At 38.4% G+C, this 18,992-nt stretch overlaps 1 protein-coding gene across 4 annotated transcripts in view; it reads right to left on the bottom strand.

The window, feature by feature from the left end:
- The window catches only part of GPHN (gephyrin), a 661,506-nt gene extending 644,477 nt beyond the window's left edge, over positions 1 to 17,029 (bottom strand). For 3 of the 4 annotated variants that reach the window (XM_080807348.1, XM_080807345.1, XM_080807347.1), the window contains exon 1: positions 16,566 to 16,983. In XM_080807348.1, the coding sequence (XP_080663474.1) occupies positions 16,566 to 16,629 (64 nt within the window). In that variant the 5' untranslated portion in view covers positions 16,630 to 16,983. Of the gene's footprint in view, positions 1 to 16,565 lie in introns of all 4 variants that reach the window. The other variant, XM_080807346.1, reaches the window with a different exon arrangement.
- Between the last annotated feature and the right edge of the window lie 1,963 nt (positions 17,030 to 18,992).

The raw sequence follows: 18,992 nt of genomic DNA, 5'->3' as shown, positions 1-18,992 counted from the left end.
ACTTATTTTATCTCAATAAACAGATGGTTAGGGAGGACACAAGTAAACTACTTTGGGATTATATATTCAAAATCCCTTTTCTGTTAACTGGCCCTGCACCTGTCCACATGGTTGATATAGCATAATCTCTATCCTTTAATCACAAATGACTGATCCAGGACAAGGTTGTTCCTCAAAAATTTTAGAAATACAACTGTGAAAATAAAGTCAGTCCTTCTCTGGATGGCTGAAATGGGAAGATACAAGTAATATAAGAACTATTGATGGTACTGTCCTTTCCATGGTGAAAGAGGCAGATCTGTGGTAAAAGAAAATAAAACTTACTTACAGAATGAAGAAAGATGAGAAACAGTCCTGAGGACCTTCAAACACTAGATCCAATATTCCTAAGGCTTCATCCTGTATTTACATTTTGTGAGACAGGTACCCCATTATTTTTATAATAAATTTCTCCTTTACTAAAGCTAGCTCACTTTGAATTGTCACTTGCAACCAAAACAATTCTGTGATAGACTGTTACTTTGATAACCCCCAACTAACCATGCTTCCTAGTATTCCTGATCCCTTCCCATGAGAACTCTGGGCTAGGCCTGTGGTTACTTTGACCAATAAAATAATGGCTGAAATTGAAGCTATGCCAGTTTCAGGCCTATACCTTAATTGGCCTGGCAGCTTCTGCTTCCTCCCTCTCATAATGCTTGCTCTTGGAATACTTCTTGGAGATCAGCCATCACACCATGAGGCTAATGAATCAGCCATGTGGATAAATCCACATGTAGAACTGGCCCTGGACAACAGTCCCATTTAAGCCTCCAGGTGACTGCAGTTATACCCGAACCCCAACTAATGCCTACAGCATAACCATGGAGTTAATTCGTAGAAATGTGAGAGACATTAAACTGTAGTTTTAAGCCACTAAATTTTGCATGGTTTATAAATGCAAATTTTAACTCATACAAAAGTTCAATTCACATGCAAGCAACTTGGAATTACACTTTCCTAACACAGACTACATCTCGGAGCATGGATTGGCCAACTTTGGCTCATAATCCATTTTTATAAATAAATGCTCATGCATTTACGTATTGTCTAGGACTGCTTTCATGCTACTGAATAGCTGTGATAGAAATCACAAGGCCCACAAAGCTTAAAATATTTACTATCTGGCCCTTTACAGAAAAGAATTTGGTAAACCTATCATATAGTACTTGGCAAGTGTTTTTAATATATAAATGACTAAAAATGTAAACCTACTCTACAACCAACTCCTCATACTCAAAGGGTAGATGACACTATAAATATTTAGTAGTTTTAGCCTCACATGATGTAAAGCAAATCTCATGCTTGCCACAAGCTGAATGTTTGTCTTCTACTAAAATTCATTATGTTAAAACCTAGCCCCACAGTGGGATGGTGTTTGGAGGTGGAGCCTTTGGGAGATGATTAGGTCATGAGGATAGAATTAGTACCCTTATACCCTTATAAAAGAGACCTAGAGACTTCCCATTTCTGCCACTTTAGAAGACAGAAGAGGATGCCTGGGTAGCTCAGTGGGTTAAGCCGCTGCATTTGGCTCAGGTCATGATCTCAGAGTCCTGGGATCGAGTCCCACATCGGGCTCTCTGCTCAACAGGGAGCCTGCTTCCCTCTCTCTCTCTCTCTCTCTCTCTCTGCCTGCCTCTCTGCCTACTTGTGATCTCTCTCTGTGTCAAATAAATATATAAAATCTTTAAAAAAAGAAGAAGAAGAAGAAGAAGAAGGCTGTCTGTCAACCAGGAAGTGGACCCTCACTGGACATCAGATCTGCTGGTAACTTGATCTTGGACTTGCCAACATCTAGAACCATAAAAAATAAATTTCTGTTTTTTATAGGCCACCTAGTCTATAGTACTTTGTTACATTAACCCAAAAGGACTAAGACAATATTGAACTGGGTTGTATTGTTTGTTAACAAGTAAGGCTGCAGTCACACTACTATATTAATCATGGACAGGAAAACAAGAGTAATAAAATTAGATCCATAATTATTTCACTGCTTATAAGTGTTCCTTCCTACTATAGGAGCTGTGGGTGGGGGAGGAGGGGTGTATCCATTTCAAGTTTCTCATATATTAGATATGACCCACTTCCGAATTGCATTAAGAATCAGAAAGGAATGAATGTTTAAGATGCATAGTTGACAGTTTTGTTTTTACCTAACAATACTTCACATACCCATCTGCAGAAGAAGCCAAGTCCAATATTAACCTAAGTCAATGATTCTCAAACTTTCCTGCCAAAAATTATCTTTGGCAATGCTCTAAATTCTATAGATTTTCTTTTGGCATCTGTTATTTCATAAAGTACTTCTACCTTTTTACATTTAATATTCCTTTGCCTTATAACCCAACTCATTGTACTTCAATCCAAGCATAATAAGGCCTAAGCCTTAGCTCTTTACCCCTGGGGTTTACTATTTTCCTCATCTACCAGTTAAAAATCTCTCTTCTACAAATCAACAATTATCTGTGTGGTTTTATTTTGCTCCCACTTTACCACCCTGTATTACTGCACCATTGTACATTTAAAACATTTCCACTTTCTTTTACTATAGAACTCCATAACAACACCACACAGGTGTATAGAGAGGCAGTTTTCTCCATAGATCTTAACATGCCTTAGAGAGTATCAGAAACAGTTGCCCATATATACTTCAGTTTCAACCTATACCTCAAAAATACCAAATTTTTGTCATTAGTTACTACACTACAAATACCATCTTCTGACTTTAACAGCCCAAAACTTAAGTTAAAAATAAGAATTTAGATCAAGGAGAACCCCTGTACAGTACTAATCTTTAAAGAAGCTCATTAAATTAAATTAAATTAAATCAAATTAAATTAAGTTACATTAAAATAGTGGAAAAATAGCATGAAGATAAACTGGCTACTGGTGGGGGTGGCTGGCTGGCCCAATCAGTAGAGCATGTGACTCTTGATCTCGGGATCATGAATTTAAGCCCTACGTCACATGTAGAGCTTACTTTAAAAAAATAATAATAAAATAAACACTGTATTGGCTGATTTCTACTACCATGTTTATAAAGGTAATTATTTTCAAATGTATTATAATACACAACAAACATTTAATGAGTACTTATCACGTGGGCATATTCATTAAACTTTTACAGTTTAAGCAGGCATTGGTATTATTTGCCATTTTACAGATGAGAAAAACATAGCTTAGAGAAGTTAAGTAACTCTAAAAATTTAACTTCATTTAACTTAGGTATAAACCCAGGTAATCTAATCCAGAGCCCACCTACTAGTCCAAGTATCTATGTTAACCTAAAACAATATTGTTCATTAAAGGTATATGTCTGGGGACCTAAGTGGCTCACTCAGTTAAGCATTCAGCTCTTGATTTCGGCTCAGGTCACCATCTCAGGGTTGTGGGATGGAGTCCCACATTGGCCTCTGCACTCAGTGGGGAGTCATTTTGAGATTCTCTCCCTCTGCCCCTCCCCACCACTCACCTGCACCCCTCACACACCACCGCTGCCCCCATCGCAGACCCGCACTCCCTCTAAAATAACGATAAATCAATCTTTTTTTTTTTAAGTATAGGTCTTATTTTTACAATAGCTTTACTTTAAATATGTAAGCAAAATATTCACAACTTTTGGGGGGAGTATTATCATCTTTGCTTTCCCGATTTCTGGTACATCCCTATTAATTAAAAAAGAAAAATGTAATACTTCAATACATCTAAATTACTAGTATCCTTCTAAGCTTCATTTTGTGAACCAGTTATTATACTTACATGCATCTAATTTTTATTCTAAACTTTAGTCATTTTGCAACTTGAACTCTGTAGCATGTACTATTGAAGGAAATAAAATTACACATATTATGCAGTGGAAGTAATGGACACTTATTTCCATTTATACTTGGCATGAATGTCAGTGTCTTTTTCTAGCAATTTTTCCTATTTGAAGTAAGAAAGGCATTTCAGATCAATAACAGTGCTGTCAGTAACAGACTGCAGATAACATGAACACAAGCAGTAAGAGAATGGTAAACATGAAGTATGTTCTGAGTTTGGGATTAATAAGATTTTAGAGCTGAAGGAGATTTTAGAGAGCATCTCTTCGACTTTACACTTCATAGATAAAGATACCAAACTCCTACTGGAAAAATCCCAAACAGAACTTGATCCTGTATTCTTTCCCAGGTACTAATTACAGAACCAAGACTGGTCTGTCTATCGCTTCTTGGCCTTTTGGCTAAGATCAAGTGAAGACTGGTCTGTCTAGTTTGGGCTATTACAGATTTTCTGAATAAGAGGATATATTCAGCCAATATATTAATATGGGGGGAAGATGGAAGGGGGGGGAATACACACACACATACACACTCTCACACACATACAGACACGATATATACACACACAAATCTAAAAAGAATTAATTTTGCCAATATAAATTATTATAGGTAACCATTACTTCTACAAAAAAAAGCTAAAAGAATAAATATAAGGGTCTTACATAGACTTCCAGAAGACCATTTGCAGGGGAAAAACCATAATTTCCCAAAGAAGTGAATTCTGGTGTGCCTTGAAAAACTGTTCCATTCTCAAAAAGTTTCAGAAACACTAGACTAAATAAAGTTCACCAGGATCCACAACTGTAATATTACTCACATCTTTAATATATTAATGTTTTAATATACTAATATTTTTAATATCTCCAAAAGAGGGGATAAGTTATATAGCACTTCCCAAATTAACTTGAAGATAAAAACCTCTTCACACCATACCTATTATAACATCTCTCAGAGAAATGCTGCTAGAACAAAATTTAGAAAACAGTGGGAGAGGTTGTTTGTAGAAAAAGACTAAAGACCCATAACTGATCATAAATTTAAAATAAAGCAACATAAAACAGCTGTTGTAAAAACTAGTAAAATCTATTACATGTACACTACTGTTCTAAAATGTCCTTAGATAAGCATTCATACACACAGCATGAAAAAGTTGAAATCAGTTAATTAACATATCAATTAGTCACTATTGATATTAGGGGACCCTGAATTTAACCCACTATTTCTCACACCTTAACTTGCTCCAGTTCGAATTTATAACTATCTGCCAGAGAACCATTTTCACTGAACAAACAGGAGGAAAAGGAAAAGGGGAAGATATAATAAACTACATTCTTAGGGAAAAAAGAAAGCAAAAAAGGCGTAAGACTTCAGGGAACCTCTACAAGAAGAATTTTCTGCCCAAGCACACTTTTCTCTTCCTAATAGCAGAACCTCTACTTTTTTGGAAGGCTTCCCTTTCCCCTTTCTATGTGGTTCTGGTGAGGCTGCCTGTTTAGTGTCCCACTCCGAAGATAGACATGTGATACAGACCTGGCTAATCACAGTCCAAAGTCTCCTAGTTATAATGATTGACTCATAGATGGACATGTGAGCCAAGTCAGGTAAAGGAGCATCTACATGAAGGAAATCAGCTTGCACCATGCTCAGAAAAACAAAGCACTGAAATGGAGAATAAGGATTCATGATCAAGAGGTGCCTGGGTGGCTCCCTCAGTTAAGCATCTGCCTTCAGCTCAGGTCATGATCCCAGAGCCCCGGGATCAAACCCCACATGGGGCTCCCTGCCCAGCAGGGAGCCTATTCTCCCTCTCCCTCTTCCCCTCCCCACTCTCGCTATCTCTCTTTCTCTCAAATAAATAAATGAAATCTTTAAAAATAAAAAAAAAGAATTCATGATTACATTAATTCCCTGATCACACTGAGACCCTAAAGGGAGTTCCTCCTCTATACTCCATGCCTATGTAAATTAATAACTTCCCGTTTTAATGTAAGCTAATTTTGAGCTCAGTATCTGTCATTTGCAATAAAAAGGTCCTAATCCACATATGTAATTCAATAAAGAGATCTTAAAAGAACTTGTAAAGATTAAAAAAAAAAAAATGGGTGCCTAGGTGGCTCAGTCACTAAGCGTCTTGCCTTAGGCTCGATCCTGGGATCTAGCCCCTCATCTGGCTCCTTGCTCTGTGGGAAGCCTGCTTCTCCTTCTCCCACTCCCTCTCCTTGTGTTCCCTCTCTCACTGTGCCTCTCTTTGTCAAATAAATAAAATCTTTTTAAAAATATTTAAAAATTAAAAAAACAAAAAAGGGGGTAATATTAATTACAATTAGTACATTCTTTTTGGAAGGTAAGTTTGTAATTTCCATCAAAATTTTAAAATGCACATACCATTGATCTAAAAATTATAGTAATTGATCTCACATTTAAAAACAGATCACAAATATACAAAGATAAATGTACAATGTTACTGTCTACAACATCTGTCACATCTGTGAAAAATTAGAAATTTGGAGGGTTGATGATTAAATACCACATATCTTATGATGCAATATGATAAACCCATTAAAAGGAAAAATCTATATGAACTTATTGCTACATGCCAAGGAGTATAACACAGTGGTTAAGAGCTTACACTCTAGAAAGAGACTACATGGATTTAATATGCAGCTCGAACTTTAACTTTGCCTCTTATCACAGTAATTTGGGCAAATTACTTAATCTCTCTGCTACAATTTCCTCAACTGTAACACAGTGACACCATCATAAAGATTAAATGAATTAATGGGCTCTAGAACAGGCTCAGAAAAATATTTCACATTTAGTAAGCTCTGAACAAAGTTAACTATTATTTTCACTAATACGAAAAGATGTCCAAGACATGCTAGAAAGGAAGGGAGGTGCAAAATACTATGAATAAGCAAAGGTTACAAATTCAAAGGACTATAGAGCTAGGCAGAAAATATAAATAGGTTAAATGGGAATTGTGAGAAACTGGAGAATACATGCCCTATTTCCAGGGACAACCACTCTAACCAACTATTGTCATGTGAGAAAGAGGCTACAGTGTTGCTGAATTTTAAAAAGTTAAAAATATGGGTTTATACGAAATATACCTCTTTTAAATGTTAGAAACATACATTTTTAAAAAGATTTATTATTTATTTTAGAACGAGAAAGAGTGAGCATGCAAGTGGGGGGAGGAGTAGAGGGAGGGAATCTTCAAGTAGACTCCCTACTGAGCATGGAGCCTGAAATGGGGCTGGATTTCACAATCCATGAGATTATGACCAGAGCCAAAGAGTCAGATGAGCAACCCAGGTGTCCCAGAAAAAAAATTTTTGTAAAAACAGCAGGGGTCTAATGAAACATGTACTGGTCAGTTATGGCCATTGGTATGCCAATTTGCAGACTCTGATGTAATAAATATGTGCTTGTATATAGAATAAACAAAAACAAAAAATCTTAAAAAGTGATTAACACTAGAGAGAGACTGAGAAAGTAGAGAGATAGGGCTTAGTTCACACTTTACCTTTCCATACTGTTACATACCTTACAACACAGACATACTCCACAAGTTTGTAAACTCATTAAAAACATTGTAAGAATTTAGAAGCTGTCCCACTTGCGACTAAATTCAAATCCAATTACTATTGTGGGGATATTAATTTTATCAAAGCATATTTTTTTAATTTGCATTAGAATCAAAATTCACTATTGACTCCTCAAAGTGGAAGCAGAATAGGGATCATATTTTTAAAATGTTTCATCCTTTTTTTTTTTTTTAAGATTTTATTTATTTATTTGTCAGAGAGAGAGAGAGCATACAGCAGGGGGAACAGCAGCCAGAGAGAGAAACAGCCTCCCTGTTGAATAAGGAGCCCAATGTACAACTCGATCCCAGGACCCTGGTATAATGCCCTGAGCAAAAGGCAAATGCTTAACCAACTGAACCACCCAAGCATCCCTCATCCTTTTTTCTGAAAACAGTAATATCCCCTATTCAGTTTCTTGTGTCCAAGATATCCCAAAGTTCTTAACCTGAATTAGACTTTAAAGATCATTAATTCCAAGTATACTTTTTCCTTAATGTTTGTAAAATAACAAGAAAAGAACCTAACAGTACATTTCTATTTAGCACTCAGATTATACCTGGTCTCTTCCTTTCACAAGTTTTTGCATTTTTATTAGCATTTTCAGCATCAGGCAGACACAATTAGCCATGATCCTGAAATCTCAAAGTACAAAGAAACAAGTAAATTTCTTTTGGTCTTATAGTAATACCATTCATCCTCTGATGCCCTCAACCCAAAAGTGGAAACAATTATTCTTTAGACCTGCAAGTCTAACTAGATGTCCTATCATATATAATTCTTAGCGAGGTTGTTTATGTGCTTCCCAAGGGTTAGTAGATTAGAAACTAGAAGGTAAGAGGCAAGTTATAACAGTTGTAAGAATTAAATAACATGTGTCAAGTGCTTAGCACAAAGAGAACATATGTATACCATGTATTATAGGCCTGATAAATGACACCTATATTTACTTAAACCCAAGTGAAAAAAAATAATTAAATTATGTTCAGTATATTCTTACAAAACAGGAAATATATAATGGTTTAAAATTTTGAGCCAAAAATGGCTTGACATGAAAATAATTTTGGCATTTATGCTTATCTACATCAAAAACAAAATATAGTAGCACTTTTGCAACATAAATGAAGCATGAATTTGTCAATATCCAACTTGACTAAACAAGGTCTTCCTACTAATGCTAAAATAAGCTACAAGAGGACAAGAACTATATCTTATTCACCACTGAATCCCTTACTTTAGCACAGAGTCTGGCACATAGTAGGTGTTGAATACTGAATACATTATTTCCTTTGTTCTTCACATTACCCCTATTAGATAAGCATAATTACCCCCATTCAAAGCGAAGGAAACAAGTAAAATGTAACTAAGTGTCTTGAAAGTGACTGAGGTGACTCAGTCAGTTAAGCAACCAACTCTTGATCTCAGTACAGGTCTCAATCAGTTGTGAGTTCAAGCCCTGCACTGGACTCTATGCTGGGCGTGAGCCTACTTTAAAAAAGAAAAAGGAAGCAGGGGCACCTGGATGTCTCAAGTGGTTAAGCACCTGCTTTCCGCTCAGGTCATGATTCCCAGGTCCTGGGATGGAGCCCCACATCCGGTTCCCAACTCAGCAGGGAGTCTGGTTCTCCCTCTCTGCCTCTCCCCCTGCTTGTGCTTTCTCTCTTTCAAATGAATAAATAAAATCTTTTTTTTAAAAAAGGGGAGGGAGAAGAAGAAAGGGAGGAGGGAGAGGAGGAAGGAGGGAAGGGATAGAAGAGATAAAACTTTTGATTCCTATTTTATGCTATTTTGCTACTTTGACTACCAGAACTGACCTTCAAAATAACATTTTCAGAATTTATTCAACCTATAAGTTTTTCATTTGTTAAGATGACATTTTTAAAAATTACTATAATGTCACTCTAAAATAATCCTCATACAGACTTGCCCATCAACTAAGAAGCAATATGTCAAATTTGATAGCATACAAATGTTTCAAATACACATTATTGTATCTTCCTCTTACCATTTATAGAAAAATACTAACCCCCTGAACTGTCTTCTTAGTAAGAACAGTGAATATCTGATTTACCTAAATGTTTCTGGGTAGCTGATCCTTAAGCCACTATATAAATGTCACACCACCCAATTTTTTATTAGACATCTTCTATGCAATTACATTATTAAGAGGTGCTATGACAAAATGGCACAGAAGAAGTAAAGCATACAATCAACTGTTTCAAGAACTTTAAAATCTACTTTGACTAAGATGTTTATACATGAAGCTGTTAGCAAACTACATCAAAGCAACATATGATGAGGAAAGGAGTAAAGATTATTGAATATATTATCCAAGTTAGACATATAGGGTAGACATTTTCACATACATTATCTCAGTTCTTACAACTCTGTTAAGTATTGCCATCTTCATTTTGGAGATGGAAACTGAAATTCAGAGAGATTAAATAACTTCCCAAAATAAAGAGCAAATCTGGGTCTGAAATCCAAGTCTCTTTGACTCAAAAGTCCTTTTTCTTTTTTTTTTTTTTTTTGTCTTTTAACTACACCTTGCAACTTTCCACATATACATGATTATAGGGTATAGACAACATTTTTTTTTAAAAAGATTTTATTTGTTTACTTGACAGACAGAGATCACAAGTAGGCAGAGAGAGAGGGGGGAGCAGGCTCCCTACTGAGCAGAGGGCCTGATGCGGGCCTCAATCCCAGGACCCTGAGACCACGACCCAACCCGCAGGCAGAGGCTTAACCCACTGAGCCACCCAGGTGCCCCTAGAGTACAGACAACCTTTATAAATACTGCAGGAAAACAAAGACAGACATCATTGTAGAGGATAATTCCTAGGATTTTGTTGAGGAAGGGAGGCTTGAGCTGAGTCTGAAATTAAGTGTAGAAGTGAAACTATTGATAATAAAAAGATTATTAAGGCCACAAAAATTTCTAAATTAAAAAAAAATCTAAATATTGTTCTTTCAGTTATGCTGACAGGACTTAATCTCTGAAATTTTTATCTTTTCTTCCATTCTTATTCTATAGCTTTTTTTTTCTCTATAATCTACCTTCTTCCATAATGATCTCATTATAGAGACAAAAAGTATTAACTAAGTCTAATAGCCTATATTTCTCTTTCCAGCTGTTCAAGTTGCTAAAGAATAGAAACAAACTGCCATGAGAACATAAAGCAATCTTAGAGAATGACTCCTTCTGGTTAGTGGTAAGAAAAGCTAAGAGAGAAATTTAAGTAATATCAAGACTTTACTGGCCAAACTAGCATTAGAAAGTGAGTCTTCTAAGTGTTCTTCCCATGAACCAGTGCTCCTTAAATTTTTGGTGCCAAAGTACCAATAACAGAGAAGATTGATGAGGTCTGGAGTTATATAATGGGTTCACTTGAAATTTCTTTGAAGTTTCTAATTTTATCTTAACAGTTCACATGAATTCTACATCCTGTCCTAATTTACTCATACTTATCTTAATATTAAGGTGATTTAAATTACATACTCTCAAAACTGACCCTTCAAGAATTATTATGTTGGTCCCCCATAGCTTAGATTCTAAGGCTTAGAATCCTTGAAGAGTATCCCTTGACACAATGTCATGCACCCAACAGAAGAAGCAGGACACAAATTATGTATTGCTCCTTTTTACCACATCTCATTTCTTTGCTCCTTTATTTTTCAAATTGGGAAATTTTTTAAAAGCATAGTAAGTTTCATTCCATTCTTTCAAAATGCATACTTACTGGTAAAACTATAAAAATTGTTGGGGTTGTTTATTTTCATTATAAAATTTTCAAGAAATTTTACTTAATTAAAATTAATTAGTTAAATACAAATTCACTTAGGAATACATTAGACAACCTGGATAGACTTCTATATGAAGTTACTTCATCAGACTTTTGCTTTTGGGCTGGTTACTCAAAAATTAAGTTAAGATTCCATGCTGTCCATATTAACTACAGTCCCAATTACTTTTGAGCAGGTTAAATAATCTTTTCTTCTTCCTCGGTATTTATCATCTCTGCTCAGATGTGAAAGAGAAAATCCCCTGTGGTTTTATTACTTTCTCTTTTAGGATCTCTCTCTCGCTCTCTCTCTTTTTTTTTAACAGCTTAAATTCCAAATGTTTCCTTGTTCTTCAATCCTATTTACAGGAACAAAGTATAGGTTTTACCTATTTTACTTACTGTTTCCAAAAGCACCCTATTCACCTTAAATGGGAATCTATCACCAATAAGAATAAAAATAGATTCTTATTCATCATTTCCCCTCAGCAACAAACTGCTGATTCTCCACTATACACCTCAGTTAATGTCAAACAGTTATTTTTAATATAGTTAAAACTCTTAATATGTAACAACATATGTACTAATAATTTAGAAGTCTTTAGCCAGTGATGATAGTATTATATACATTAGTAATTAACTTAACATGTTATTTCCTACTTTAGCTAAACATTTAATTCTCTAATACACTGGTTCCAACCAAAAATTCAGGAAGGAATGACCTAGTTTGAGACATAGCATTCTTTTTAACAATGATCGTACAGATCAATATTGGTATGTTTGCCAAAACAGAATTCCATTTGGTAGGATTCAGATTTGGTTTGCAATACTAATTTGCCTACTTAATGACAACACCTATTCTCAAACCAGGTATATAAATATATCTTTATCACTAAATAGGCTTTTCAGAAAACATATGAAAACTTACTATGTACAAGGATAAGCTTGAGGAATGAAATAAAAATAAATGCTTGAACAACTCTAGACTTATTTGATTATAATCTCCTTGGCTAAGGGTTTTTTTTTAATATTTTGAATAACTATTTATGAATGACTAAAATACTCCCTATAAGCAACAAATATTTTTGATGCTCTATTTTATAGTCTTTTATCTCTCTTATCCAGTCTTATATTTGTTCTAATATCTTTTGCTGATTACAGATCAATAGCTTAGTGCAATAAAAATGTATACTACTGGAGCAAAAAATGACTTCAAAATGCTCTTTCCTAAAAATTTGTATCTTTTTATCATCCATACTACTGTTAGTGAAAATTTAAATAATGGATTATCATCTTTAGCTAAGTGCTAAATACGCTAGTACTGAACATTAGCAATAGCTAATACAATATTAAATAGCCAATGGAGTATCACCTATCTCATTCTACATTATATAAATGCACATATTCATTATTCTCCTGATGTTTCTGTGGAGCTCTTACAGTGGTAGAATTACGGTGCTCTCTTGATAAACAGTTCTCATTAGAAAAAGTAGATGAAAAGTGACACATTAAAATATGATTCTGCTATGTAATTGTTAAGACCAGCAATAAATATAATTACTACTAACGTTATTGGGGGGGGGGGGCAGGAATCTTACATTTGCCCTACATCTTGTTTCTAGCTTCAGGGCAGCAAATATCTCTTTATTTGCCTCATATTATGCATCATCACATTACCTTTAGTCTCTGTTATAAATAGCAAGAGAAGTAGAAAACATTAAAAACACATATACTAAAAACTAGATCTTATGTCACCAAAGATCATATAACACTCATTTCTAGCAATCAACATAAGACAGTTATTAATAAAGGTATTGTTCTTACAGATGGCAATAATTGTCAACCTAAAATGTTTCCATGATAACCAATTTTTATATATATAAACATTCCCACTTTCCTGATAAAAAATAATTTGTATAACTAAAATAGCCATGTCACACTAATTATTATATTCTAATTTCCTAGTCCAAAATGATTCAAGAATCAAGCAAAAAAGAAATATCATTGCTAAATACTGTCCTACCACTGTTTCAAAATTCTAATATTATTTGAGAAGTTTCAATAGACTGCATACATTTATTTGTAAAATTCTTAGCTGAGATGAAGACTAAAAAAATCTAAAGGATCAATAGTTTCAAAATATAAATATTATCTTTCAACAGATAATTTTTTTAAATGTCACAAAGAAAGTCAATTGAAGGCTTGGAGAAATGGCAATACAATTTCACCAAAATACAAACACATTGTAAAATGTGAGCAAGGTGGGGCACCTGGGTGGCTCAGTCATTAACCAGCTGCCTTCAGCTGAGGTCCTGATTCCAGGGAATAGAGCCCAGCGTCTGGCTCCCTGCTCAGTAGGAAGCCTGCTTCTCCCTCTCCCACTCCCCCTGTTTGTATTCCCTCTCCCACTGTCTCTCTCTGTCAAATAAATAAATAAAATCTTTTTTTAAAAAAAGTGTGCATGGGTAGACAATACTTTCAACCACCTTTGTAAAATAGATATAATACTTAGAATCACTATTATGACCTTTAAGAAAGCCACAAACTGCAACTCATAAAATCAGTTTCAAGTGTGCCCTCTTAATTCAATTTTCTTAAGTATGAAATCATAGTACTTCAGTTCAATAAAAAAAAAACTTTACACAGTAAAACTAAAAAACCTAAAGTTCTAAAAGACACAAAATACACAATATAACCTCATTTTTTTATTTTTTTTCTTGCACAAAATCACATGGAATGTCAAGACCATAAGTTGTCTCTAATAAAATCCTCTAATTGCAGACTAAGGGCTGGTCCTCCTTCCTTTGATTCTTCTGTTTCCAGGCTCCACCATAGAAAAGACAATAACTTTTCAAGTAAAAACATCAGTTATTTCTGACTTCAAATATCCATTTTATCAACACATCCAATTGTCCTCTATTGCCACTTCTCCCAAATCGGTCAACTTCCTTTTTGTTCCTTCAGTTACATCCTTATTCTTGACCCGAGACCTTTCCCTCTAAACTACTGTACCTCATTTTCATGAGACAGCTTCTCCAGATTACCTTTAATTCACTGCCAAAGTTATCTTCTCTCCTTGACATTTTGCCTATGCCACCCACCTATTCCACCTAAGCTTTTCAAGGTCTTTGAGTTACATTTTTATTCTGCTCAAGAGCCTCATCTTCACAAACATTCATTTATAAGGTTGCCACTGACTTTCAACTCCCCTTTAAAATGCCAGTTTCTTCTTATCTTTGGTAAATTAACCAAATTCTCCCTTCAGGTAGTTAGTTATATTTGCTCCTAATGCACTCTGAAATGGAATTCCTTTTACATTTTGCCCCTCAAACACACATGTAATTTATTTAAACAATTGTAGCACAGTAATTACACACATTGTTTCTTTAGTTGTTTGCATATCAATGTTAGCCTTATCGGACTGTGGGGATATAGATAAGGGCTGTATCTTTCTAAGTATTCTATATACGCATCTACTGTGTTACTTGACCCAGGCAAGATGATTCACTAAATAAAACTCTTAGGGAAATCTTAAATGAGCAAAAGAAAATATGATTCTTCTTTAATCTCTGTGGTTTAACTTTAAAACAGCTTTGACCTTTCATTTCCATGGACAGCTGAAATACTTTGATTTCTATAAAGCTTCACTATTACTACTCTATTAATTTTCAAAACCGGCTGGAATTTAAAGTGCAAGTTGAAGGTTGATATAGGCTATACGTTTTTACATCCCACGATTATATTCTTTGAAAATCAGCAATGTCAACTCTAAGAATTCTAATACAACTGAATCTTCACACAAGGCAACAGTTTCAGCACCAAAAGAAGAGAACAGCGTATCATTTGATGTTGGGGGAGGGGGGATTTCCCTTTCCCTGCAACTGGTTTAGACTAGTTTCTCTATCCAGGGGCTTCTGATTAGGAAAATTCAAAATTGACAACTGGAAAGCATACCAGGGCAAAGCAACCCTTTTACTTAGAAGAAGAGGTGCCATGGGTACACCTTTTCATAAAACTCAGCAGCCAAAATTAAGCTTAGCACTCAGTATCTACAGACAGAGATTTTTTTTCTACCTAATAAAAGCAAGTCTCATTCAATTTAGACCCTTCCCGAGCACTGTCTCAACCTGTCAGAATTTGACAACAGAAAAAAAAAATTAAGAAATGACGGGCGGGGGACGGGGGAGACACAAGGATTCCCGTCTACATCTCTTCTTTTTCCGAAATCACATCAGTGTGTCTTGAATTTCCTTCACTCCAAACTAAGCCCTTAGATTCCAAATATAGTTCCTTAACCCCCACCTCGCCACTGAATTACACATAAACCTTGCCAATTACAGAACCACAGCAGAAACCCCTACAAATTGGCTTGCTGTTCATCTCGGAAGTCATGCCCTGCAGCAACTGCCTATCGCCGAACTGAGGGATATTACCCAAATACAACGCAACGGAATCAGACATGCAGAGCACACACAGCTCCTGCGAGGGAGGGAAACGAGACCCAGGAAAAGTGCGCTCCTCACAAGCCTTGGGACCGTCGGGGTGGGGGGTGGGGGGGTTCCAGAAGGGAGAAGAACAGAGTAGCCCAAGTCGGGGAATCCTACCCTCTCAAGTAAAAAGCCCCAGCCGCAGGGTGCAGCCCGTCCCTCTAAGAAAGGAAAGAGGCGGGCAGAGGGCCCTTAGCTCCGAAAGGCGGAACGCATACACTTTCCGAGGTCTGGGTGCAAGCGATCCCCCAACCTCTCGAGAGAGACAAGGGGTGTCCCACGGGTGACTGAGGGGATGCCCCGCTGGCCAGGGGCAGCCTAAGGCAGAGCGGAGTTTCGCCTGATATTCACCCGTGTCGTGTCCGGCGGGTGCCCAGGGCAAGCAAAGCTAAAGCGGCTAGGGGCCGCTGGGATAGGGGGAGGGGAAGGAGGTAGTGGAAATGGGAATCCCCCCTCTCTGAGACGAGCATTAGCGGAGGAAGCGCGCCGGCCAGTCAGAGCGGCGTGCTTCTCTCTGCGGAGCCGGGATCCCGCCGCCTGCACCGGCAGCAAGGAGCCCCGCAGCGCCCGCCGCACCAGCCCCTCAGTCCCCCGGGGCCAGGGACTTCGGCTGCGAAGGCACTGGGGCCTGACATCCCACGGGCCGGCTCCAGCTCCCGGGGAGGGGGCCCGCAGGAACACCCCAACCTCTGTCAGCTCTCCGCGGTTGTAAAACGCCCCCCCCGTCCCCCTCCTCAGCCTTCCCTCCTCCCGAGGCCGCAGAGAAGAGTCACCACAGGCGACATGCCTAAGACTAGTCGGGGACAGCGGCCGCGGCGGTCCCGCACCTCCCTCCCGGGTTACCTGTGAGCACTCCGACACGGATTTGATGGTCGTGGTTAGTGAGGATCATTCCCTCGGTCGCCATGTTTCCCAGCGCAGTCACCGCACTGACAGGAGCCGGGAGAAGCCGGAGCCCGGAGCGCGCGGGCCGGGAGCGCGCTCGCCTCGGAGAGCGCGAGAGCGAGAGCGCCCGGGGAGCTCGCAAAGAGCGGAGAAGGAGGGGGAGGCGGCCAGGCTCTCCGCGGCCTGCGCGGGGTAGAGGCCGGGCCGGGAGTGCGCGAGTCCGAGGAGTGGGGGGGCGGAGTCAGGGCGCGCGACCCCGAGTCCAGATCGGAGGCAGCTAGCTGCGGGCGGGGGCCGCGGTGGCCGCAGAGGGAGAGCGCGCGTAGGCGTCCGAGGGAGGCCGTTGAGACCCAGACCCGCTAGATAGCAGGAGAGTGAAAGGAAAGGAGTGCACACGCTCGGACGGTTCCGGGGGCGGACTCGGGGACAGGGGCGGAGCCACACCGCGAGGCGTGGAACTCGTGGAGAGTGAGGGGAGGTTGTGAGAGCCCGGCTGCGGAGTACTGGGAGCGGGAAGGAGGCAGCCCAGCCCGAAAAGGACAGGGGAACGCTCTTGGGCGCGCGAGTAGCGCCGGATTGGCTGGAGAACGCGGAACGGGTGCGCGCGAGACACGAACGCAGCCTCGACCGAGCCCCAGACAGAAGCAATCCCCTGCCGAGCCAGCGCCTCGTCGTTAGCTCCGCGGGGCAGCTGGAGCGGCTCTCCCAAGGGGACAAGAGAAGGACTCCGCTAGCTGGGCCTCTCCTCCAAGGCCTGGGGCGCGGCCAGCCCGACCCTCTGAAAACACCAGGGCACCTGAAGTGGCTTAGAAAGCTCCATGGTGGCACAACAGTGGCCGCTGAGCCCGCCGTGGATGAAGGAGGAGTTATCCTGTCCCGCCTCACCTTCCCGCTTGCTTCCTTAGTCTGCTCGCCCTGCCGGAGGATATCCGCTTCTCCTGTGCTTTAGGATCCCATCCCCAAGTCGAAACCCACTAGACGATCCTCACAAGCGAAGCAGAGCCTCTTGAATGGGGATACCTGGCTTTTCTCCCTCCCACTGCCCCCTGGTTTCGTGGCCTTACGCTTCATCACCATGGTCTCTGCTTTTAGATGAAAAGCACCAATCTTAGAGAACGAGAAGAACGTGTTCCTTTCCCCTGAACCACGATCGCAAAATTGGAAGTAGAACTCAGGCCGTGACAAATGACAGATTTGAGTATTTGTGGGATGTGAAATTACCATGAAAATAACTTCTGTTGCCACTTATTTTCACGTATCTTTCAAAAATGTGTTCTTAATCACCTGTGGCTGTTTCACATCAGTTCCTTAGTTCCTATCTTCCTAGCCCTTTCAACTTCTGAATTAAAAAATAATGCACATATTTTTTTCACTTATGTTCTCAGTCATGGTAAAAATCTGGGAAGCGTGAGAATGAAAAGCAAAGTGTCAAAAATGTATAATCATTGTTTGTACACAATTAAAATCTCAGTTAATTTGGTGGTTATGTTTTTTGTTGTGCCATTGGAACATGGACCTGTCCTCTAACTGAAAATTCATATTGTTCCATATTTTAAATAATGGGAATACAAAGGAGATGATGGGTGAAATTAAGGTGGGATTTAAAAAGTAGTAAAATTTCTTTTGAGTATGTGTATTGCCAGTATTTTTGACAGTAGATTAAAAATTGAAGCCAGATCATAAAGCCACTTCCTTTAATAATCTATCACCACAGAGCCTGGTGACCAACAGATTCTTAACTAGTTTCATATGAGAGAGATAATGAAATGTGAAAGTATGTCCAAGAAAATGGTTTATCTCAAACTAAAGATGAAGAGCAAATAGTTGGTGACATTGCTACCTTTCCAATCTATCTTATTACCTACAGCACCCTCAAATTTGAAATGATTTTAAAATGTCTTGAATTTTTAGAGAGAAACTCTAAACCTGGCTACTAATAGGTTCTATAACCTTAAACTAAGTTGGGGTTTTTTAAGGTTACGGACTATATAAGCACCGTTTAAGTAAAGTGGTTGTCTCAATAAACATCCTCTCAGAATATTCTATAATTATTCATGGAAAGAAACTGATATTTTTGTTTCACAATAAATAACAGAAAACAAGGGACTTTAGACAAACCATGAGACTCTTAACTATAGGAAACAAATTGAGGGTTGCTTTGGGGGAAGTCGCTGGGAGGATGGGGTAACTGGGTGATGGGCTTTAAGGAGGTCACTTGTAATGAGCACAGGGTGTTAACCTCTGAAACTAATAATACACTATATTAATTAAATTGAGCTTAAATTTTTTAAAAGGTAGAAAAAATGAAATAAAACAAGGGAATTTTTTTTTTAGATTTTATTTATTTGACATACGAGATCACAAGTAGGCAGAGAGGCAGGCAGA

This window comes from Martes martes, assembly GCF_963455335.1.
Source record: "Martes martes genome assembly, chromosome: 7".
NCBI lineage: Eukaryota > Metazoa > Chordata > Mammalia > Carnivora > Mustelidae > Martes > Martes martes.
The sequence above is the reverse complement of the archived record's forward strand: the minus strand, read 5'-3'. Positions and strand labels throughout refer to the sequence as shown.